This window comes from Nycticebus coucang, chromosome 24, assembly GCF_027406575.1.
Source record: "Nycticebus coucang isolate mNycCou1 chromosome 24, mNycCou1.pri, whole genome shotgun sequence".
Classification (NCBI taxonomy): Eukaryota; Metazoa; Chordata; class Mammalia; order Primates; family Lorisidae; genus Nycticebus; species Nycticebus coucang.
Genome location: NC_069803.1, coordinates 32,642,348 through 32,667,160, shown reverse-complemented (window position 1 = coordinate 32,667,160; position 24,813 = coordinate 32,642,348). Strand labels below are relative to the sequence as shown.

General features: G+C 53.1%; 2 protein-coding genes across 2 annotated transcripts in view; both read right to left on the bottom strand.

Moving 5' to 3' along the window:
• APMAP (adipocyte plasma membrane associated protein) overlaps positions 1-790 on the bottom strand; it is a 32,042-nt gene extending 31,252 nt beyond the window's left edge. The window contains exon 1 of the mRNA XM_053578334.1: positions 595-790. Coding sequence (XP_053434309.1) covers positions 595-686 — 92 coding nt within the window. The 5' untranslated portion in view covers positions 687-790. The remainder of the gene's footprint in view (positions 1-594) is intronic.
• Positions 791-9,207: 8,417 nt separating this feature from the next.
• The window catches only part of ACSS1 (acyl-CoA synthetase short chain family member 1), a 46,340-nt gene continuing 30,734 nt past the window's right edge, over positions 9,208-24,813 (bottom strand). Inside the window, exons 4-14 of the mRNA XM_053578539.1 lie at positions 24,338-24,513; positions 23,698-23,850; positions 22,335-22,482; positions 21,010-21,147; positions 18,337-18,429; positions 16,659-16,771; positions 16,191-16,317; positions 15,386-15,513; positions 15,178-15,241; positions 11,859-11,977; positions 9,208-10,782 (exon numbers count right to left, since the gene is read on the bottom strand). Coding sequence (XP_053434514.1) covers positions 10,603-10,782; positions 11,859-11,977; positions 15,178-15,241; positions 15,386-15,513; positions 16,191-16,317; positions 16,659-16,771; positions 18,337-18,429; positions 21,010-21,147; positions 22,335-22,482; positions 23,698-23,850; positions 24,338-24,513 — 1,439 coding nt within the window. The 3' untranslated portion in view covers positions 9,208-10,602. The remainder of the gene's footprint in view (positions 10,783-11,858; positions 11,978-15,177; positions 15,242-15,385; positions 15,514-16,190; positions 16,318-16,658; positions 16,772-18,336; positions 18,430-21,009; positions 21,148-22,334; positions 22,483-23,697; positions 23,851-24,337; positions 24,514-24,813) is intronic.

Genomic DNA, 24,813 nt, shown 5'->3' with positions numbered 1-24,813 from the left:
CTCCATCCCTATTGGGAAAAACCTGCAAGGCTGAATTCTCATAAAAATTGCCTACAATGTCACTTCTGTTCTCCCCTCCACCGAGAACACTGGTGAGGAATGGTCACGCAGCGTGACGGGGTCAGGAGCAGAAGAGCAGGTCCACCAGGCGGGACTCAGCAAAGGACTCAGCAAAGGGACTCTGGCCTTCCTTCAGGAAAGTGAGTAGTTGACAGAGAAGACGCAGGGCTGTAGCCAAGTGGCTGCACCCCGGGGGATCAGATGAGCCTGCACGGAGGGCAGGCGAGGCAGCAGCCGCTCTGGAGGCCCGGGTGGGAGTGAGGGGCAGGAGGGGCGGGGGGCGGCCTCATGACCTCGAGAGCAGGGGAAGAACGCCGCCACTGGGCGCGGGGCACATACGAAGCTTCAAAGACCCGGCGGCGCATTCGGCTTTGTCGGGCTCGGTTTCTATAACAAGCTACGCTTGGGGGACTCAACAGGACGGCAGGCGCACGGCGCTTGGCTCCGCTGTTATTGCCCGCGCTGTTGTCAAGAGGGTCGTCCTCGCCCCTCGCAGCCGGGGCACCAGCGCCCGGGTCGTGGGGCCCGGCCTACCTGCCGTCCTTGGTCTCCGGGACTTGACCATCGTCCGTGACGACCTGCGGCCGCAGGGGCCGGCGCTGTCGCAGCCCGTCCGCCTCGTTCATGATGCAGGTGCACGGCCTCGGTCCGCCGCCACCACCTGGCACTGAGCGGCGCAGGTCGGGCTGGAACTCGGACTCTGCCTCCAGGGCCGCCCCGCCCCCAGTGCACGGAAGTGACGTATCCGGGAGCAAAGCCGCAGCGTTGACCCCGCCCCTTCCGGCCCTTCCAAGCCGCGCTCTTAAGCTCCGGGTGGCGGGTTCCGGAAGGCGGAGTGGAGTTCGTTCCGAGACCGCCCCGGGTGGGCGCCGGGGCCTCTCCGGCCCCCAGTCCTTCGCTTGCCGCCCTGGTCTCGCCCTGCTTCTGACGACTGGACGACAGCCGCCATGGTGCGCGCCGGCAGTGCGGGGCTGAGATGGGGCTGTTCTTGTCGTCAGAGAGGGTGGCGCTGTGCTCGCGGTGACAAAGACCTAGTTCTTGCGGGCAGCGCGGGGAGGAGCACGTTCATATTCTTGGAATACAAGAACCCCCACATGAAAATTATAGCGCCTTTTCCAAACCAGTTCGGTTTAGCGGAAAACTTAGGCCTTTCGTTAAGGTCCGTCGAATGTTACATCTTTTTGTGACGGTTGCAACAGACATTTGATAAAGTTTATAGAAGGGTTACCCTTAACTAAAGGCAGGGTATACATAGAAAATATCACTTACAACACGTAAAGCTTGAGAAAGAGAAAGCCTGGAGCAAGCATCCGTGTGTTCGTTAACAGCACTACAGTGAGCCATTTCCTGGCACCCGGGGTGAGGGTGGGCACACCGCGGGCAAAGCCTCTCCCTTAGAGAAATGGCACTTGTCAGAGAGATGACTTTAATCGGATCATCATTTTAAAAAAGTGAAATCTTAAATGTAATAATTAACTTCAAAAGGAAAAACTTGATCTGGCCCGAGACATAACAGGTGAAGGGATTGAAATATGAGTAGAATTTGGGAAAGAGGAGGGTTTCCATGCAGAGGAAACCAAGCAGTAGGAACCACCCCTGGAAAAGGCTCGTTCCGAAAGCAGCGTTAATGGCTGGGTGAGGTGGCTGAGCCTGTAACCCCAGCACTCGGAGGCAGAGGCAGCAGGATCCCTTGAGCTCAGGAGTTTGACACCAGCCTGAGCAAGAGCAAGACCCCATTAGCTGAGCATAATGGAGCACCCGTAGTCCCAGATACTCAGGAAGCTGGGCAAGAGGATCACTTGAGCCCAGGAGTTTGAGGTTTCTGTGGGCTAAGTGAGGGCCGGCACTCTACCCAGGGCAACAGAATGATACTCTGTCTCAAAAAAAAAAAAAAAAACAGTGTTAATAATTTCCTTATTGCACTTGGAGGCTTTCCTGATAAAAATGTGCCATTACCTTTTCCAGTGCTAGATGGCACTAGAATGCCACATGAATATTTCTTATTCGTTCTAAGAACCAGCTTGAGAAAACTGAAGAATTCATATGCCTCTCCAGTTCTATGGAGATCTCAAGTAACAATTCAGGCCTCAACAATGTTTTACTTCATTCCCTTTGTTGAAACAGGCAGTCTCCCGATTACAAAAGAGAGGTTCTGTAGGTTTGTTCTTTTTTAAATTTCAGGTTAATATGAGGGTACGTAGGATTTGGTTATATTGCTTGTGTTTGAAGTATGAGATGTTGTACGTTTGTTCTTAAATTGAATTTGTATGTAAATTGGAACAGGTGTATTTACCTATGACCTGTCATCTTTTCTTGTAAGTGCAAGTCGAACATCAGAAGAGTGTTTTTAACGCAGGGGCTGCCTGTACAGCTGGCTATTAACAAAGTGCTATGTGATCTGGCCCCTTACCCTGCACTTCCTGTTTCAGACGCTAGAGATTGCTCACCATTTCTAACTCCATGCCTCCCTGCTTCTGCCCATGTTATTCCTTCTTCCTGCGGTACACGGTCCTGCACCTCCACTTGGCCAAAACCATTTTTATCCTTCAGGACCCACTTGAAGTGTCATTGCTGAAAACCCTTCCCCCAGTTTCCCAAGCAGAACATCTTCCTATTTCCAAGGCACTTTGAACATGCCCCACCTGCGGCTCCGAGTCCACTGCATGGGTCCTATTTGTGTTCCATCCCCAGCGTTAAAGCCTACAGAAGAGCAGCCAGGAACACACCTGTAAGAAAAATAATAATAAAAGAGAGGCTTATTGAACTTGGTGCCACAAAGGAATGGAACAGACGACCTGTGAGGCTCCTGAAAATGGGGAAGCTGCAGAGGGTCCTTGTGGGGTGTGGGCACTGGAATTAGTCATAGTCTTGGCAGAGACTGGTTGGAATTTGTGAATGAGAGTCAGTAGAGGAGCTAGTGGCCTTATCTCTGGATCACTAGTCCTTGCAGAGTTGCTGGCGCTCTGCTCATGGTCTTATCTTGAAGTTCCTGGGTCTGCATAAGCTGGAGTGAAACTGGTCTGAGTTGAGGTCACATGTGTCGTACACCAGGGTTTGTGTACAGTTCTTCTGTTTCCGAGTCATGGTGAAGTCCACTTTGCTTGTTATATCTTGTTTCAGTTCTCAGTCCTCCTACACCTCACCCGCCAACCCAGCTGCCAGCCAGGGAGGCGTCTTTTTCTCATTGTGCCAAAACTGGTTCTTGGCAGAGGAACAGGACGCTGTGATTGGTTAGATCAGGTTTCTCAGCACTGTTGACATTTCAGGCTAGATTCCCTGTTAAGGTTAGAGGGAGACCTGTCGTGTGCACTGTAGGGTATCTAGCCGCATCCCTGGCCTCCACCCACGAGGTGCCTGTAGCATCCCACCTGGTCGTGATAATTTTAAATGTCATTAAAAATTCACCAGATGTTGCCAAATGTCCCTGGTGAATGAAATAGCCCTAGTTGAACACCACTGGATTAAACTGACCAGAACCCACCCTCCACCCTGGGACTGGGAGGAGGTCTGCTCCCACTGAACCACTGGCCCACATAGAAGGCCTTTACTGGAACAAAATCAGGGTTCTGCCAACATGGAAACAGGCAAATGGTGCTGGGCAGGCAGCCAGCAGTGTGCCTGGAAGCCAAAAGCAGAAACAAACTCTATTTCTAGCCCAGTACTTTTTTTTTCCGATCCCATGTTGCTTCAGTTCTTTCCACAGAAATCTTGAGAAAGCCTCCCTGGTGCCAAGTGTTGTGACAAAACAAAGGAGAAATAAGGCAAACCTATGTGGGCAGTAATCTGGGAGAGTTGTAGAGCACCACTGGAGAGCCCTATGAACCTTGCTGGCAAGGGCCATTAGGGGGAGTGACCAGAGAAGCTTCTTGGAGGAAGTGGCCTACACACCAGCCCTTGGCTAAGCAAGATTATAATGGGAAGGGGGAGGGCACAAGAAACAGGCTAAGAGGGAAGACCAGTGTGCCTAAGGTTTGTTAAATAGGGATGTGATGATCAGAAGTAGTAAGGATTCAAAGTTACTGAGCAATCACGTTCAAAGGCCAACTGTTAATCATTTCCATTTGGATGATCACTCTCCTGCTTTTTTTTTTTTTTAACTAAACAAACTTATGCACACTTGTAAGAGTTGAATGTTTCTTAGACTCTCGGTAGTAAGAGATACGTGGTTTGGATGTGGTAATGTCCTGCTTTAGGAAAAAAATTGGCCCAGTGTGTGTTTGTTCATTCAGAAGGCTACATGGCAGGATTTGGATCTATGGGAACACAGGGATAGAAAACCCAAGATTACCCAATTGGTGGCTCTTCCCAAAAAAATCGTGCCCTGTTGAAAAAGCAGTTGGCAGTGTTGGTTATTTTAACAGGTCTCCTAAGGTCCTTAGATGCTTTCTGGATTATTAGCGAAGCACCAGGAGGGCCAATGCCCAGATTCTTCCCCCATCTACTCCTGGGTTCATTGAGGGTAGAAATCTTGCCCTCTGCCCTTTGGCCAAGGTAAGTATGTGAGATTAAGACTGGTGCAGGTGGGAGCTTCAGTTTCAAGTTCAGTACCAGCCACCGTTACAGAACCAAATGAAAACTCAGGGACCTGCAGGCAGCAAGTTTGGAGGGCAGCAGCATGCCTCTATCAAGGCTGTCAGGGAGTCCCTCGGGTCTCCCCGTGTCCTTAACAGGGATAGAAAAGGAAGCCAGGCAACTGAGCAAAAGCGGGACCCTTCCCCTGCCCCAGCAGAGAAAGTGTAGCCCATCTTCTCTTCCTCCCCTCTAGCCCAGAGGGCAGGGCGGGTGAAGACAAACCAATGCCCCTTCTCTGATACTCGTGAGCCGAGGCAGCTGGCAGGAAGCGACAAGCATTGCCATCTTCACATGTCTGCCCTGTCCTTTCACAGTGGTTCACTCCCCTCCTGCCACGGCAGAATCCCAGAGCCTGAGCCGGTGCCTCTGTGCAGTGCCCCTCTCCACCAAGCAGGCCACTTCTCCATCCTACCATACATCACTGGCCGTGGCATCTATTCACTCATTCATTCTGCAGATATCACTGTGCGTGCCAGGTGCTGGTGTAGGCCCTGGGGATTAGGGGGGCACGCCATTCTAAGGGAGGTTACCTGCAAGTGCAGAAGGCAGAGAGTGCATGCCCACGCTCCACAGTGGGGTGGAGACTGGGGCTGCTGCTCTGACAGGTGGTGAAGGAGCCTAAATTGTTACCAGGCTGACTGCCACGGGCCTCTAGCAGCCCAGCCAGTCCAGCTGCTGCGAGTGGGAAGGGTCTGTCTTCATGTTATTCGCCACGTTTATCAGTACCAGCTATAGAGGCAAGCTCTGAACCCTTCACTCACTGAGCACCACAGAGCTCCTCGGGGCAGCAGAACTGGAGCATAGGGTGTCTGTGCACTTGCAGAAGGGAGGTCTCCCCAGCTCATCAACTAAGGTTAAGAATTTGCATTTTCTCAAGCCCAAGTGCTTATTAATCCACAAATGGATTAATAAACTATGGTATATGTACACCATGGCATATTATGCAGCCTTAAAGAAAGATGGAGACTTTACCTCGTTCATGTTTACATGGATGGAGCTGGAACATATTCTTCTTAGTAAAGTATCTCAAGAATGGAAGAAAAAGTATCCAATGTACTCAGCCCTACTATGAAACTAATTTTTGGCTTTCATATGAAAGCTATAACCCAGTTATAACCTAAGAATGTGGGGAATGGGGAGAGAGAAGGGAGAGAGGGGAGAGGATGGGCGGACGGAGGATGATAGGTGGGATTACACCTGCGGTGCATCTTACAAGGGTACATGTGAAACTTAGTAAATGTAGAATATAATTGTCTTAACACAATAACTAAGAAAATGCCTGGAAGGCTATGTTAACCAGTGTGATGAAAATGTGTCAAACTGTTTATAAAACCAATGTATGGTGCCCCATGATCGCATTAATGTACACAGCTATAATTTAATATTAATAAAAAAAAAAAGAATTTGCATTTTCTCAAGGGCCCAGCTTCTTGTCAGGCTCTTAGGACTCTTAGTTTAATGTTTGCACAAAGGCAGACAGCCCTGTGCAAATGAGCACCTTATTCTTCCCTTCCCACCGCTCAGTGCTGCTTTTCCATGCCAGGAGGGCCATCAGTGGGGAGACCCCACAATGAGTGGCCTCCCTGACCACCTTCAGGAGGGAGGGAGGAGTGAGCAGGGGGGCAAGAGAGGCCAAGGCTTCTGAGGGGAGTCGAGACTGGTTGTGCCCAGCTGTGTGCCCAGAGTGCTGAACTTTAAGATGGGTTCTCAACTTTGGCTGCACGTTGGAATTATCAGGGAAGCTTTAAAACATGCCGATGCCCATGTCCCTCTCTTGAAATTCCAGTAGCATTGGTCTAGGCTATGGCATGGGCATCGGCAGTTTTGAAAGTTCCCCAGATACTTTTAAAAGCCAAATTTGAGTTTCACTTCTTAAAAGGATATAGGGAATACAGAAATACATGCAGCCTTCTGACAGTTCAGGGGCTTAGAGACCCTGGGGAATCACCGCCACCACCACCTTCCACTGGGATCCTGTGAAGGTGCCCACCTGCACAAGGAGACCCCTGACAGGCAGCTCTGGGTTGGGACCTGTGAGGGTGCCCACCTGCACAAGGAGACCCCTGAAAGGCAGCTCTGGCGGGTCTGACTGCAAGGACCCAGACCCAGGTGCAGCATCCATCCTCTGGGCTTTGCTATGTAAGTTTGTTATATTTTACCCCCCAGAAACATTTTTAAGACCTGTTGCCTAGTTTAAAAGTTCTCTTTATCCAGGTCACTATCTTTAAGCTTAAATAGAAGGAATTACACTTAGCATTGGCCTTGATCAGTGATCTCCAAAAGCTGGTCACCTTGCCTGGTGACCATTACATGCTTGCAGAGGGCAGCACTTCTTGAACACCAGGCCCAGGTGGGGATCGAAAGGCCTCCAGACCCTAAGAGTCACAGCACTAGGAAGAGTAATCAGCACACAGCTGGTCTAGAGACAGTTTTAAGAGAAAATACAATTCATTTTTATCAATGTCTTAATTACTTGAACTCAAGAAAGAAGAAATCTCCATTCAGTCCAACAGTTTAAAAAATGTTCCAGAAAGAAGGGCTGAAAATATTCTTTTATCCCCAGCAATGACTATTTACAAGATACACCCTACTAGTAATTTCCAGTTTAAGCTTCGGGGTCAAGATAATCTTGTACCAAGTTTTATTTGTTAACATTATAACCGTTTTCATATTTGTGCTACATTTCTTACCTACATTGCCTAAGATTCCAGGTGCAGTCTGTGCGTTCTTGGATTATATCCACAAAACCCCCACATCTGTATATTAATGTTCAAGCATACATTTTTATCTCGTGGTGCAAATATGTGCATAGATGTATATTGGAATTGCCTTAAATGCTTAATAATCATGGTTAGATAAATGCTCAGATATATGTGATTCTGTGTGCCGTTATTAAAAAGAATGGCTATGTATATTGATGGAGAGACATTCATTTTATTTATGCACAGGTTCCCAATAACGCTGGGAAATATATGTTGGAACTCACAATAGTTTGCATTTTGGGGACATTATGTAATACTTTCTCTCCAAGTGATGGCAGATTGGATAATTCAGACTCACATTCCCAATGGAGACAACTACAAACAAAATGTTTAAGCATCTGCTTGAAGGTGCAGGAGAGCCTGGAAATGGTGTGGAATAGCTGGTCTGGGACCTGGGGACAGCAGAGGTGCTGGAAGGTGAGCCTCATGTCTGCAGCCACTCTTTCCCTGGGTGCACGTGTACTGGAGAGGAGAGGATTGAGAGGCCACACCACATTTCTGACAGCTAGTGCTAAGGTAACCAGCTGGGGACACAGCTGATAAGATTCCTCTTCGGCCCTGCGAGATGAGGCCCCTGAGCTCTGGTCCGTGTACCCCTCACCCTCAGCTGTGTCTTAGCTCCACTGTTACTGTAGCTACCTGCTCTTCTGCTTCCCAGTGGCCCTGTTGGGATCGTGGTCAATTCCCACAGAAAAGCCAGAGGTAAAGTCCAGGGGCAGGCAAGCCTAGGGAGGTGTGCGGGCCCCAGCACCTGTCCCCTGGGATCCACTTCTGTGCATCTCTGTTCTAGACAGGCCCTCCCTGCAGTGGCCATCTCCCAAAATGTCCAGCAGGCGAAATACCATAGTCCTTTCCCAAAGGTGTCTCCATGTTTCTCAGTGGCCCTGACAGTGATGTATGGCCAGTCCTGACCCTGTCACTTAGGCTGGGGACTGATGCCAAGAAAGACCATCACAAAACCACCTTTGCAGCAGGAGGTGGGGTCACTAACAAGTTGGAGAAAGGATGGTTCCCAAGAGAAGTGAGGGTAGCTTTCCCAGAAGAGCGGAAATGGGACACCTGACGGGTTAAATTCACATACATAACTCTGCTGTGATGCCCTGACCCTGGGGACGGTGTTGCTACAGACTGATGACAGAGCAGACCCCACCGTGTAATCCCTCTGATCCAGACATGCAAAAATGTGTCTTTTCCCCATGAGTCTCCCTTTGGGCATTCAGAATCTATCTCAGATGGGCATCTGGGCCCCAGCCTCTCTCCCCCCCATTCCTGTGCTCGTCCACATCAGCAGCCCGTTGGATATTGTTCCTGGGGACAGCTGTGCCTGACTCCTGCTTTGGAGGCTGCAGGTAGCCCAGACCTCGTGGGAAGGATTCTGCCGTGCATGGCACCAACTCGGAGTGTTCTCCTGTGAGAGACCAGCCCAGCGCTGAGGCATGGTGGGCCAGGGTCCGGTGTGCTCCCCTGCCTGCTGCCTGAGCCCCACTGGCCTCCTAGAATGGTGTGTACTCTGTCTGCTCCAAGCCAGCTCTCCCAGGCCTCTGTACCATGCATAGCTGTTGAGCATTTGAAATGTGGCCACTGCAACCAAGGGACTAAATTTTTATCTGATTAATTTAATTTATAGCTAAATGGCCACATGTGGCTAGTGAGTTGGAAAGTGCAGAGATCTAGAGACAGGTAAATATACCAAATTACAGTCAGAGAGCCTCTAGCGTAGATGGAGTTTAGGCCTCTTCCAGTTTTGTCCTCAGGGTTGCATTCAGCAAAAGAGTAGCATTATCTGATCAAAAATCACCACAGACAGAAAAAATGAACAAAATACAGTTTTATTAGGCCTCCCCTGCAGACCATCATGAGATCCTGGACCACCATCCCGAGTGCCACTCAGCACTGTAACTGCAGCCAGCTAGCCAGTAACCACAGCCCACTTGCTGCTCAGTATGTGTGCGTGCTGCAGCCTACACCACGTCCAAGCACCAGAGGGGTGCTCACCTGGCCACCCAGAGGCCAGCACAGCCCTGTCCCAGAATAGGGCTCTGACCCAGACAGCCCTCGAACATCAACAGCCTCAAGGCCCTGTTGGGTGAGCTGCAGGGCAAAGAGGAGGGCACCGCTCCCTGTGTCGGGACCCAGCTCCCAGGGCTGCCTTTCCTGTGGCTGCCACCAGCCCCTGTGTGCTGAGAAGTAAGCACTTAGCAGCCTTGTGATTCACGTCATCCTCTGCTCATGTTCAGAGGACTTAAGGCACATTTAAAAGTCGGGAGTTAGGGTTCAGGGCTCCAAGTTTCCAGTGGATCTCGGTGTTCTTACTACCCAACTGTAGGAAGCACAGCAAAGCCCACAGCACCCAGTTCTAGCCAAGTTAGCACTGTAACAAGTCCCCTAAGTTTTCACTGGCTTCTCTGAACAACCCTACCTATTTGCAGTGTGTTAACTGTCTACCAACGAGCATCCAGGAGAGAAAAAAATCTTTCCAGATCACAGCTTAAAAAACGGAACATGGTGGAGTGGTTTCAGAATTAAAAGGTGAGCACAGCCACCCATTAGTCAGCATCAGCCCCACCACACACAAGCCGGGCTTGGGAGAAACAGACAGCAGGAGGTTCAGGAAAAACAGGCCTGGAGGTTCCCAAGACAGCTGTTTAGACAGACGCAAACATCTCCAGTTCAGATTCCAAATACTCCTAACATAATTCAAAGTGTGTTTCCCCACAGTAGAAGCAAAAAAGGAGATTTTCATCCTCTGTTACAAAGGGCGTGTGTGAGTAAATCCACGCATTACATTGAGTTCTTCACATTCAGCTTCTAAAATATAAAAGTATAAAAATAAAACCTCTGCCTTTGCATCTAGAAACATCTGGAGAAAATGTAATTGCTTCTAGTTCTAAGTTATTTGAGCAGGCTTCCTATCTTCCTGTGCTGTCTCAGGAGGGTTTGGAGAGGGAGATGACGGCTTTTCATTCCAGGAACCAAACTCAGGACAAGTGGAGCAAACCCTAACCCTCCCTGACGGTGCCTCTTCACGGCTGTGCTTCGGGGTCCCCGCAAAGGGAGAACGGGGTCTTGGCTCAATTTCACATTTGGGTGCTGTGCGTTATGTGCTGGTCGAGGGCTGCTGCAGGGACACAAATGAACGCGACCTCAGGGCCCACTTGGGGACAGGCAGAAGCAGCGCTCTGGTCTCTGCGAGCCCGGGTGGAGGCTCTTACTGGGCATCAGCCTGTTTGTCCCTGCACTTCTGGTAGGCGCTCAGGATCTCTGTAATGACGCTGGGGTCCTCCAGGGTGGTGGTGTCTCCCAGATCCTGGGCTTCACCGGAGATTATCCTCCTCAGGAGCCGCCGCATGACTTTCCCAGACCGTGTTTTTGGAAGACGTTTTACCACCTGGCAAGGAAGGAGCACAGTGGCACCCCACACACACACAGCACCAGTGCTGGCACTGTGATGCCTCCGCCTACGGGAGGTGATGGCACTGGGGGCTCAGAGGCCGACGGCGAGGAGGAGAATGGTGGGGAATGGTGGGGTGCACAGCCCTGACTTTACCCTCATACAATCTGTCCCTAAAGCTGAAACCAACCCAGAAGGCAGGGCAAGCATGCGTCAGGGTGCCACTGAGGCCTTCTGTCAGCAGGGTCTGGCCTGCCAATCCACCCCACACCAACCCAGTCTGTCCCATTAGCCGCACCACGTACAGGTGCCCAGGCAGCAACAGGTCCATGCACCTGCCCTGGACCTCATCTCCATCCCCTGGCCTGGGCCACTTACGAGAAAAGTTTGTCTTACTTGGTGTTTGAAAATTGAACATTTCCAACACCACCATGGCCCATCTGGTGCAAATGATGCTATGTTCATCAACAGCTGTGTTGGGGATCTTTGATGGTGACCATGTCACTTAGGAGGAGTTCCCGTCTCCTAAAACCCTGGTCTACAGCCCAGTGGTATAAACTCTTACAGCACCGAGTGGAGCTGGGGCCCCTCCCGCCTCAGGACCAGTAAACCCAGGAATCGCTGTGGGAATGTCAATCAAAGGTGGCCCTGCCTCCCCCTGGAAGTGATGCCCTCAGATGGGGCAGGGCTTCCCACCTAGCACCAGAAAATGTGCTCAGAAGCCACATGGGGCTGAAGAACTCTGGGACTTTCCATGTCTCTAGTTAAACCAACTCCCAATTTTCTTCACCAGAGGCTCTGCTCCTGCAACCTCCCTCATGCCAGAGCATGAGAGTGCCTGACCTTGCCCAGAACTGCCTCTGCACAGTCAGCAGCGGCAGGTCTCAGTGCTAGTCTCCCACCCTCTCTGTCTTTTCTCTGACACACAGCAGCCCACCATCCTCACCTGACACCCAGGAAAGAGCACAGAGCTCTGTTAGTTTTGGTGCTGATGGGAGAGAGTGACGCCTCCTGAAAGGCCTCTGCTGCCTGACACCCGTGGGAGATGGCTCAGCCACCCGGGGGCCACTCACCAGGATCTGGTCGGGCACAGCGTACTTAGCGATCTTGGTGGCCACTGCCAACTTGAGCTCCTCCACCACCACATCTGAGTCACTGGTGTCATCTTTCAGCACAATGAAAGCAAAGGCAGCTGGAAGAGGAGCAGAGGGTTGGAATGTGTCAGACTACAAACTGCCTCCTTTAGCACAGAGGTGTGCACAAGTCGCGTGAATACAAGGGACTTCTGAATCGTGTTAGTGACACGATAGCCACTGTTTCCTCATTCGAGGCCCCCAACATGTGCTTCTGTCCTGTGTGAAATGTTAGTGCTTCTAATAGCTCCCCAGACTTCCCAGGGGGTGGCTGGTTATGGTGCTGACTGGCCACATGTGACACAGGACAGGTGGCTTCCCCTCTGCTTCCTCATCTGTGAAATACCCACAACATGGGCTGACAGAAGGCTTACATGAAATAGTGCACAGGCGAGTAGGCACCAGCCACCAGCTGTGTGTGTCCAACACTACCGCGCCAGAAGCCACAGTGACCACTCAAAGTGAACTGCAGCTCTTTGGTTGCGGAAGCCATATTCCAAGAGCCACTCAACACCATGGTTAGCAGGGACTGCCATCACAGTGGAGCTCCACTGGCAGTCTGGCCAACCTGTGCTCTAGAAAGGGCTTATGGCGGGTCCCATCGTGGGGCATGGTTCTAATTTATTGCTGTCCACATGAGCAGGCACTTGACTGCAACATTTCTGATGGCCTGCCCTTCCCTATGGGCCTGCAGCAAGCTCTCCCGCACACGCAGCTTCCACACATGTGAGCCCTTGTAGTGTTCATCTGCACCATGCCACCCCCTCACTCACCCTTCCACAAGCACCATGTGGCTTCCCCAGTGGTCTCGTGCTCCCCCCGCCCTGACCCTCAAGTATGATGGCACCATGGGGCAGGGACTTTTGTCTATTTTTCTCATTGCTGTGCCTCTGGCATCTAGAATTGTGCTACACAAGTGTTTGTTAAATGTATCAATGGGTGATTGTTTCCTGAACAAGTCTCCATTTCCACCTGGAAAACTCCTATGTATCCCTCAAAACCTAGTCCAGCTGCTTTATACTCTGTGAAGCCTTTCCTGACAGTGCACAAATCTAGTCATAGCGTGCACATGCTATGTCAGCACAGTTCTCAGGGCCTCCGCTGCCACCCCCCATGTGACCCTTTCCCTCACTTGGAGGTTGAGAAGGGATCAGAAGTGAGCCAGGACTGCTGAGTTCTGAGAGCAGAGGAGGGAGGAACCTCCATGTGGTAGGAGGATCTGGTTAAAAGCCAGGGAAGCACGTGAGGCCCAAGATGTTGGCGATGAGAAAGACGAGAGCCTGGGAGTGGCCAGAGGCTCCCTGGGCCCAGGTCCTAACCCAACAAGAGGCTCTCCTTATGCAGATCAAGCGCAAAACAAGTGGGACAAACACAGGCAGCACTCTGAGAGCTGTCAGTGAGTCACTTATGGACAGTGAGGAAGGGAGCTGCAGAGTGGCTGGCAGCCAGGATAATGCCTCTCATCAGACCCATGAGGGACAAACTGTCTATAATGGCCTGGGATCAGAGGCCTGCCACACCAGGTTTGCTGAGGACATGATGGGACTGTGGAGAGCAGTGGATGAGGCAAGGCTGGAGGCCTCTGCGAGCACTGGTATCTGCTGCCCTGAGGCTGCACCCCTGCCCCCAGCACCCCACCCCAACACCTCTATCCCCAGCAATCTCACCTCCAACATGGCCACCCTGGCACCTCCACCCCTAACACCTCTACCCCAACACCCCCGCCCCCAGTATCCCTCTCAAGCACCCACACACCTAGCACTTCCACCCCAGCATCCCCACCCCCAGTACCCCCTACCCCAGCACCCACACCCCCAGCACTCCTACCCTAGAACTCCTACCCCAGCACCCCCACTCCAGCACCCACACCCCCAGCACTCCCACCCCAGCACCCCCATCCCAGCACCCCCACCTCCAGCACCCCTACCCCTAGCACCCCTAACTCTCAGGAGCCCCCAGAGATGGCCCTGTGCACAGCATTGGCAGACCACACCCCAACACACCCTGCCCTCATCCAGGGACACTGTGATGTCCCTCACATCTTGTTTAAAGTTCTCACCAATGTGCCTTCTTCAGGGCTTTAAAGTTTAAAGACTCACCAGTGTGCCTTCTTCAGGGCTCACCCAGGGACTGACAAGCGCCTAGACAGGGTGGAAGACCCTGGCATTCAGGCCCCTCTGAGCAGCCCCAGGCCCTGAGCAGCACAGGCTTGGCCCCAGAGACAGACACAGGCAGGGCCACTAGGATACCCCACCCTCTGGATGCCCAGGCCAGACCTGTGAGATGCAGGGGTCCCCAGAGGAGGTAGCTTTTGGGGACCCTAAGTCACCCCTAGTCACACATGAGGAACTGCTCCTGTGTCCACCCTCTTTGAGACTCCTGATCTCAGACAGACACTCCTGACGGGCACTGGCCCCTAAGGCCCCTCCCCCAGCCTCCTATTAGGAGGACGGCAGTCCCACCACTGCACCCTCTCACGGCAGGTGGAAACGCAGTTTTTAAAGCTGTTAAATTCTAAACTTGGCAGCGGGTCAATTTAAAGAAACTGAGTAAATAACAGAACAATGGCAAGATGTGGAAGGGAGGCAAGTGACATCTGGGACATAGGCCATTCCCAGCAGTCAGAGGGTAGGTCCAAACCCCAGGCCTCTGGCGGAAGAGGCCAGTCTGCCAGGTAGCACTCTGGCCTGGGGTCAGTGTGTGTCGAGGTCACGTCAGGCCAGCGTGGTGGCTGTAGACCTGGCACTGCAACGCTCTAGTGCTCCTGGCCAAGACACTGGTGTACTTTGGTAGGGAAGACCATTCCAGTCACTGCTCTGTATTCCCTGCATGCCGGTGAGCAGTGGGGACCAGGGGGCACCAGCACACAGGTGCGACGGCTGCACAGCTGGTTCAGGTGCTGTGACCCAGCCCATGAGCAGGAAGGACAGGTGTGTGGCTGGACGTTTTGTTACACACTTGCAGTAATGGGGCTAGACAGTGTCCCAGCCAGATGTACCATGGACAGAGGTGGACACTCCCAGGCTCAGTGGTGCCAAATGGGTGGTGAGTACTCAGGAATGAGCGTCCACAGAGGACAACAGAGTTGGCAACTCAGAAACCTGACCTGACCGTGCACTGCTCAACCTCCTCACCCAGAATCTCCACTTGAGAATGAAGAAAACCAACAGCTTGACCCATAAAAACCCTGCTGGCTCTGTGGAGTCTGTTCTAGAGCCTGGCATTGGGAATCAGAGATACTCCTCTCAGGGACGCTCACCCTCTCCTTTGATGTCGTGGGGGTAGCCGATGACAGCAGTTTCTGGCACTGCAGGGTGGTTAGCCTGTGTGTAACAGAAAACAAAAGGTAAACCTGACAGGCCCCAGGATACTGGAGGTAACTCAGGGCAGGGATGCCCACCCCAACTCAGCCCCACAGTGGCACCACGGAGATGTGGGGCAAAAGAGAAGGCCTGGCCCTCACTCACCATGGCATCCTCGATCTCTGCAGTCCCCAGCCGGTGGCCACTGATGTTGATGACATCATCCATCCGCCCCGTGATCTGGTAATAGCCACTCTCAGTTCGATAAGCCCCATCTCCAGTGAAGTAGTAGCCTGCACCACAGCAGGGATTCAGCACTAGAACTCTGAGCTGTCATTCCATGAGGGACCCACAACCCTCCTCACTCAGCATCACTCAGTTCCTAGCCCGTGGGCCCTCCCTGAAGCTTCTAACAGGGATGCCTCTCTACACAACGCCATCTGCTACGTTCTGGGGGACAGGCAGGCAACCCCAGAACAACCTCACACAGAAGGCACGGAGACATGGAGAAGCAGGGAAAAGCAGCACATCCAGGATGCCCAAGAGGGAGTCCTGTCCACAGGGTTTCAGACTGAAAACTTCCAGTCCCAACAAGGTCAAGGAGCTGGTGTCCACATCAACTTCCAGCCCAATGACACAAAGCAGGGAAGGAAAAACAAAAGTGACTTGGAAGGAACTCCCAGGGTTTGAAACAGCGGTCCAAGGCAGATGACAGGGTGTCTGGCCCAGCTGGGTGCCGTGCTGAACAGCTCTTACTCTTGCCCACCCCGCAGCAGGGCCCCACTTCCGATGCAGAGAGTCAAGGAGGGACAGTTGTGGGTGGGGAGCCAGATTCAGACTCGGGCCCACAAAGAATCTGTTCTTAGCCACCGTGCCCCCCTGCACAGCTGCCAGCCAGAAATGTTTTCTGAGAATGTTGATTCCAACAATCAGCACTCAGGCCTGAGAGAGCCCCTGTCGGCCCGCTCACCTGGGTACGCCTTGAAGTAGGCATCCACGAATCTCTGGTGGTCGCCATAGATGGTCCTGGCCATGCCTGGCCAAGCCTGGGAGATGCACAGGGCCCCAGAGACGTTGCCGCCCTCCACAATACGTCCCTGCAAACCCGGGAGACATGAGAGAAGGGGCAGGTTCTGAGTGGCAATAGTCAGCAAGATTATCCCAGCTGCTTGCCCTGCAGGCCTGACCACTGGCTCTCCCCTTCAGGGGCCTCCTGTCCCAAGCCCAGGCCCTGGGCTTGCCCCGCATGTGGACACTGCCCCAAGTATCTGAAAGGAAGCCCTCCAAGGAGCCCTGCAGAGGACACCAACCCTTTATCCAGGCATCAGAGGCTGTTATGTGTGTGAGCAGGGAGGTGGGCAGGGTGAGCAGGGAGGGAATGAGGTGAGCACACAGGGTTCCGCGCAGGGTGAGCCCCTGCAAGACCCACAGCACACACCTTCTCATCCATGAGCACAGGCACAATACCAAAGAAGGGCCTCATCGCCATGCCAGGAAGGATTTCTGCCCCCTCTGCTGAGGGCCGCGGGGCGATGCAGATGCCACCAGTTTCTGTGGGGTGGAGGAAGAGAGCACCAATCAGCCCAGGAGCTGTGACTCGCTCCTCCAGCCTGCCATCACATCAGCCCAGAAGCTGGTGACACGCTCCTCCAGCCCTGCCATCAGAGGGCACTGGCGCCCACCTGGAGTGGGTTATGGGAGACTGTCCTTGTCTGGGGCACAAGGAGCTTTGTCTGAGGCAAACCAGATGAGGGTTCTGGTCCCTTCCACTGCAGAGACAAGAGGGGTCCGTGGCAGGTTCAGCCCCAGCTCTGCTGTTCCGCAGCCAGGCACAGGTGACCCCCACAGCACCAGGCCCTGGCGTGAAGCAGGAAGAGCAGAGCCTGCCCACTCACACGGGAACACAGAGGACAGGGCTGCACCTTGGCCAGTGTCCACTCAACACGGGCCCAACAACAAAGACATCCTACTCTCATGGTGTTTCACCCGCACCCGCCGGCCTACAGCAGGGAGACGTCCCATGGGGCTCGAGCGTGGGACCCTGTCCTGCGCCTCCCTGTACAGACGGTGCTGCGCAGCAGGGAGACGTCCCGTGGGGCTCCAGCGTGGGACCCTGTCCTGTGCCTCCCTGCACAGACGGTGCTGCGCAGCAGGGAGACGCCCAGTGGGGCTCAAGCGTGGGACCCTGTCCTGTGCCTCCCTGCACAGACGGTGCTGCGCAGCAGGGAGACGTCCCATGGGGCTCGAGCGTGGTACCCTGTCCTGTGCCTCCCTGCACAGACGGTGCTGCACAGCAGGGAGACGTCCCATGGGGCTCGAGCGTGGTACCCTGTCCTGCGCCTCCCTGCACAGACAGTGCTGCGCAGCAGGGAGACGCCCCGTGGGGCTCAAGCGTGGGACCCTGTCCTGTGCCTCCCTGCACAGACGGTGCTGCGCAGCAGGGAGACGCCCCGTGGGGCTCGAGCGTGGGACCCTGTCCTGCGCCTCCCTGCACAGACGGTGCTGCACCACCAGAATGTCTCCTGCTCTGGCTTTTCTGAGGCAAAGACCTGAGATAACTACATTTACTGTATTGGTGGTAGTCTCTTGCCCCAAACATCCTAATAAGTCACATACCCAAGAGAAGAGAAGACAAACAAAATGTTACTGAAAAAATGCCTTTCCTAATAAAATTTAAACTTGGGCTCATGTTCCCTTAGCCAATAGGACCTGTTCTCATCAGACAGGGTGCCCCTAAGAAGAGGAGTGAAAACTGAGCTCCCAGGACACACCAGGGCTCGAGCAACTCCTCAGCTGTCTCACCTCATCTCACCCCCGCCCAGAGCATTGGGGAACATGCCACCTCAGAGTAGAGGCGGTAAGGCCCACAGATATCACAGCACATGGCCTGACAGCAAGAAATGGCAGCTGAGTGGCCGAGTGATCCCTCAGGGCAGACACCAGCTTTTCTGCAGCTTCACTTCAACACAAGCGTGCCCACTCACACCCGCTGCTGAACTCAAACCCCAGGCCCGGCCTCACTCTCAACCGCCTCCTCCGCCATCCCCCACCCCCTCACCTCCCCACCCCCCCTCCCCACCCCCAGCATGCCCTGACTCCTCCCGGGACAGGCTCACCTGTCTGCCACCAGGTGTCCACCATCGTGCATCTGCCGTCGCCCACCACCCTGTGCAGCCAGTCCCAGGCCTCGTAGTTGATGGGCTCTCCCACTGGCACAGGAGGAAAAAGATGTTAGACTACGAGTGACCTGACACCTAAGGGAAGGATCCTAAGGGGAGAACACCTCTAAAATTGTTCTGAGCGATATGCAAAATTACCTGAAAATGCAGCAAGACACATCATATTTACGGTCATCAAAGAAACACAAATTACAAGATCCTTCCACCAGCAGAGGGTCAAAAATCAAAACATGGGCAGGAATGAGAGGGAACAGGATTTCATACACCCAGTAGGAGAGCAATTTGGGGGAGCAATTTGGATATTCTCTTTGTTTTTTGCGATAGAGTCTCACTCTGTCACCCATGACGTCATAGCTCACAACAACCTCAAACTCCTGCACTCAAGCGATCCTCCTGCCTCGGCTTCCCAGAGTTCTGGGAATACAGGCATTTACCACCACACCCGGTCCTGGATATTCTCTTAAGGTCTAAAAGAACACATTACACAAGTAACTGTTCAAGGCAGAATCTACTAACACTAAACAAATGTTTACCTTATTACCCAAAAACATGACTCCTGAAATACACCCAAAGAAATGGGCACCTGTACGCTGGATGAGGCAGCAGCAGGAGCTCCCAGCTCCACCTCAAAGCAGTTGTCAGAGCACCTTTCCTGAAACACACCTCTCATTGGAACCTGTGAGTCACCTCAGCAGCCAAATCCTGTGAATGCATTTGGAAAATCAAATCTCACCCTTCACCCTGTCCCCACCTAACTCCCAAGGCCCTGCCCAGGTGGCCTTGCTAACAACCCTGGAGAACCTGAGAGAGTTCTATAGCCTTGGCCACCCATTGGTTCCTGGGCCCTGAGCACTGTGTGGGCCTGGACTACAGAGGCAGATCATGGTCCCCTGAGCTGCAAGGGACCCTGTCCCGTGAGTACACAGCCTCGCCAGCCATAGCTCCACCATGCTGAGGGACATGTCAGACTCCACTGGCTGCAGTCTGAATGTTTATCCTTCCAAATTTCAAGCGGCGACGTGCCACTGTGGCAGTAGTCAGAGGCCATCAGGCCCCAGGAGGATGCACCACCTGCCTAGTGGCTTTTCACAGAGGAAGCACGCAGGGCAGTGACCATTCTTGCCAACTGCATCCTCAGGAAAGGGGGTGCAGTGAGCAGGTGACCAGCCACAAGACGGTCCAGGCCCAGACTGAGAGACGCCACTGCTGAGCCATGCCCCGCACAGCTACCACCTGTTCCCAAGTCAGGGCTGCACCCCCATGGGTGAGATCAGGGCCATTGTAAGAGGGTGAGTTTGGCCCCTTCTCGCTCACTCTCGCCCTTCTGCCATGGGACAATGCAGCAAGAAGGCCCTTGCCAGATGCCAGCACCTTGATGCTGGAAGAAAGAAGGCGTTTACTGTTAAGGGGAGAGGAAGGGTCAAGAGGAGAAGGTGTGTCTCCAGCCCCTCGTGTAGGGCACTCCCACCGGTCCTCACTTCCACATCTGCACGTTAATTAATGCTATATGCAGACCCTCCGTCTCATCCTCACCACACTGCAGGGTGGGCCCCAGCCCTTCCCTCACTGAAAGATGGTGGCATCTCTCAGCCTTCGTCTGGACTGCCTCGTGGCTGGTCATCTGCTCACCACACTGCCTTAGTCCTGAGGATGCATTTTGCATTTTCCTCTGTGAAAAGCCACCAGGCAGGTAGTGCATCCTCCCAGGGAAATGGAGGAGCCCCACCCTTCTTTTCCCTGCTGACCACACATGACAAGTGCTAAGGCAGAAATGAAACACAGCAGGGAAGAAGGGAGAACAGCAGCCTGAGGGGCTCTGCCCTCTGAGCAGGGCCCCAAAACATTCCTGCATGACTCAGCAATACCTATTAAAATTACATAACCTGTGAACTCTATCTGGAGATGTCTACAATAAGAGCAGTGCAGAAGTACAGGATATTTATTACACAAACATCCAACAGTGGGGACATCTAGTAAGTTATAGCTATGCAACGACATCCCATACAGCCTATAGGAATTATCTGGCCCTACATTTAGGCAGTCGGTAAGTATTCGTAATAAAGATTAAGCCATAGGCCGGGTGTGGTGGGTCACGCCTGTAGTCCTAGCACTCCGGGAGGCCAAGGTAGGAAGGATCACCTGAGTTCACAGGTTCAAGACCAGCCTAAGCCAGAATGAGACCTTGTCTCTAAAAATAGCTGGGTGTTGTGGCAGTGTGCCTGTAGTTCCAGTTACCTGGGAGGCTGAGCAAAAGAATCGCTTGAGCCCAAGTGTTTGAGGTTGCTGTGAGCTATGATGCCACACACAGCACTCTACTGAGGGTGACAGAGTGAGGCTCTGTCTCAAAAAAAAAAAAAGATTAAGCTACAGAACTAGGGCACAGCAACACTGCACAGAAAGTGTCTGGAATATTCCCCAGACTGTTTACAGCTGCCAGCTCTGGGAGGGACTTATAGGAAGGATTGTGTCTCTACCAGGGCAGGTCTGGCATGTGTGAACTCTCCACGTACACAGCCATGCAGCTTCACAACTCAAGTGTGCTAACGCCTGCTTTGGCTCTGGCGGAGTTTGGCAAACACACCTGCTCCCGCCACACAGTGGACTGCTCACCTGACCCCAGGGTCCGCAGGGAGGAACGATCATACTTTTTCACCCAGGTATCTCCGTACTTCAGCAATAGCCGGACAGCCGTCGGGGCGCCATAAAACTGGTTGATCTTTAACCTCTGCACTGTCTCCCAGTACCGACCTACAAAAAGGCCCAAATTCATGGTCCGCAGGGAGCCCACCAAACAGTATCTATTTCAGGCTTATTTGGTAATAAGGTGAGAGCTCCCCAATGCAGGGCACATCAGACATAGCACATGCTGACAAGAAAGGGCTCGGCCGGGCAGGGCAATGTGAGGCGGAAGGGACACCCCAGGATGTCCCCATGGCAGCTCCCCTCCCCTGCCTGGATCCACAGGCCCCACCTGGCTGAGGAGGGGCTACATCCACACAGAGCAACCCCCATGATCCAGTGAGGAAGTAGTCTAGGGGATAATACTGAATTTAAAAAATAACCCATGTGGTATTAACATAGAACTTTTACGCAGTCACGCTTAAGCACCTCTGAAGTGCTGACAGTGTCAGCACTGCTGTGAGTGTCCGGGGAGCCCAGCACACCCAGCCCTGATCCCCACAAAGCTGCACAGCTCACACCACTCCCTCCATACAGAGGGAGCTTCCCGTAGCTGAAGTGGTGCCTAAGACCACACCCAAGTTGCAGCCCTAATTCCCAGCTTTGCCCCCACACCTTTGTCCTTGAACACATGGAGCTGCCACCAAATGATGGGCAGAGCCAGGGAGGGGACCATGAAGCCTGTGCACCGCTGTCAGCACTGCACAGTGCTCCAGCAAGGCCTCTGGGCAGAGCAAGGGGAGGTAACACTATCATTTGATTACATTAAAACAAGTATTTGGGGTCATTGTGCTGTGTGGGCAGAAGACGTCAGGGGAGTGCCCAACTCCTTGGAATGACCTCAATTTAATGGAGGTGAATCCAGGCCACACACAATGCAGTCTGGGGGATGCCCCAAAGGCTCAGGCAGCAGGCCTGGGGGAGTGGAGGAGTTGGGCAGCTGGCTCTGCCTTCAAGGAAGGGCTGGATTGGTTCCAGTGGCCAAAGATGTGAGAGAGACACTGGTAAGGAAGTAACCCAACCCAACCCTGAGTTGGAGGGACAGGAATGCTGGAGGAGGTAGCCTTGAGATGTGTACTGTACAGAGGCAGACTCCCGACTACTACCCGGCCCATCCTCCTGGTGGTTACAGTGTCAACTCAGTGGAGCTCAGCCCCACACCCACACCAGGCCCCAGACTGCCACCACCTCTGTGAACCTCTTAGGCCACAAGCTCCCTCCCAGCACATGGTCCCACACAGGGTGCGGGGGCTCACCAGCATCGGGGTAAACTGGTGTACTCTCAAAAAGGACGCTGGTCGCTCCGTTGCACAGAGGTCCATACACCACATAGCTGTGTCCTGTGATCCAGCCAATGTCGGCCACACAGCCAAAGATGTCGCCTGGCTTATGGTCAAACACAAACTGCAGACACACCAGGGAGCCGTGAGGAGCCTGTCCGAACTCCCACCACTCTCCCACACCTCACCCCCAAAACATGTGCAGCCCCAGCAGAGGGCGGAGTGCATGCTGAGGGGATTCAGCCCGCACACGGCAGCCAAAGGCAGGACGCCAGGCACAAGACTGTGTTCTGAGCCAGCCCACAGAGAGAAGCTCCAAGGCAGACAAAGCTGACCTACACAGGTGGACACAGGCTGGGGTGAGCCTACAAGGGGCACAAAGAGCTTTCCAGGGCAGGAGCCGTGCGGGGTTCTGACACAGTTGGTGGACAGGGGCACAGCACAGGGAATTCCCTCCAGCTGGGTAGTTAAGAAACAGGCATTTTTCTGCATTACCTTATGCTGCAAATTTAAAAATACCCTTACAAAGTACAAAAAAAAAAAAAAGGGGCAAGAATTGCATCAAAACATCGTCAGCTTCCAAGAGCATGAGAAAGGAGAACCTTGTCTTCCGCGTTCTTGTCAAAGGACCCCATCTGAGCCCAATTCTATCCCAGAATCCAATAGCCCATTAGCAGAAAACACAGAGGACAGGGGACAAATGACTTAAGCCAGAACACAGGACACCAGGGACAGACAGCAGACACTACCACAGCTATGTCAAGGAAATGAAAGGGTCGGAGGGGACCTATAAGTTAAAAAAGACTTAACAGGGCGGCGCCTGTGGCTCAGTCGGTAAGGCGCCGGCCCCATATACCAAGGGTGGTGGGTTCAAACCCGGCCCCGGCTGAACTGCAACCAAAAAATAGCTGGGCGCTGTGGCGAGCGCCTGTAGTCCCAGCTACTTGGGAGGCTGAGGCAAGAGAATTGCTTAAGCCCAGGAGTTGGAGGTTGCTGTGAGCTGTGTGATGCCACGGCACTCTACCGAGGGCCATAAAGTGAGACTCTGTCTCTACAAAAAATAAATAAAAATAAAAAATAAAAAAAGACTTAACAGACCCATCAAAAGTATTTAATGTGCAACAGTAAGCTATAGTGTCCATGGACACACATTTGGATAACAAAACTATAAAAGGAAAAATCAGACAGGACAGGATGTGGAGTGGGATGCTGAAAGACTGGCCACATTCCATTTCTTGGACAAAGTGGCATTTGACTTATAATAGTCCATTAACCACTCATTTGACATGGGCAGTTTTCTGCACCCTCCCCAACCTGTCCAGGGCCCTGACAGCCTTACCTTGTGCGTCAGGGCGGCGTACAGCAGGTAGCCTGCCTGGGTGTGCACGATGCCCTTGGGCATACCGGTGCTGCCCGAGGTGTACAGCATGAAAAGCATGTCCTCACTGCCCATACTCTCTGGGGCACACACAGGGGCCTCCTTGTCCATTTCCTGGAAGCGGGAAGAAACTCACAGCCCATCCCGGGCACTCAGCTGCTCCCCTTCAATCAGCCCCCTGGAGACACCCCTCCCAACCTGGCTGCTGTAAGACTCAGCCAGCCAGATTTAGAGCTCTCCTTCTTGGGTCTGCCCACACTCAACCCCAAATACAGAGAAGCTTCCCAAGGATGGATACAGCCATTTCTGTTCCAATGTGGTAGCTCAGTTCTTTCTTCCCAGCCAGGACTTAACACTTTGACTGCAGAGTGTGCAGCAATGAAACCTGCCCACAGGCATTGTCTGTACCAAACCAACATCTTGTTTGAGCACCTGTAGGCACTGTTCATAGTCAAAAGGGTAAGCCTGTCCAGCACTGCAAGGGAACCCTGCTACTTTCAGGGGACCCAGACTGAGAACCACAACCCAACAAGTCCCAGACTCAGCTCACCCAATAATGACCTCTCTTTCATAAAATGTACAAACAAGACACAAGACCCACCTGCTCGAGAGGGATGTCCAGGTCACCCATGTGGACCTTGTTGTCCGTCCTGTGAGCCACTAGGACATGCTGGACGGTGGGGCAGTACTTCACAGCCTCATCCACGATCCTCTTCAGCTCCACCACACGCCCTCCCCGGAGCCCCTGGTTGAAGGTGATGACCACCTTGCACTTAGCTGACAGAGACAACACATTCCTCATCAGTTTCTTCCCCTTCTGACCCTCTCAGGTCTGACCTACGGCTGCACGTTCCAGGCCTGAGAGTGTGATAGAGAAAGTCTTGAGCACAAGAGCCACAGTGAAAGTGAGAGTCTGCCTGCTTCGCAAACCTTAGGTGCCACCCTGGGCACCAGGCCTTCCCCCAGCTCTAAGGATAAGTGGAGGAAGTTACTCAGCTCAACTCATCCCCTTTGAGCCAACAGCAAGAAGACAATATGCCCGCTGGATGCTGCCTTTCCCTCACACACACCTCCGAG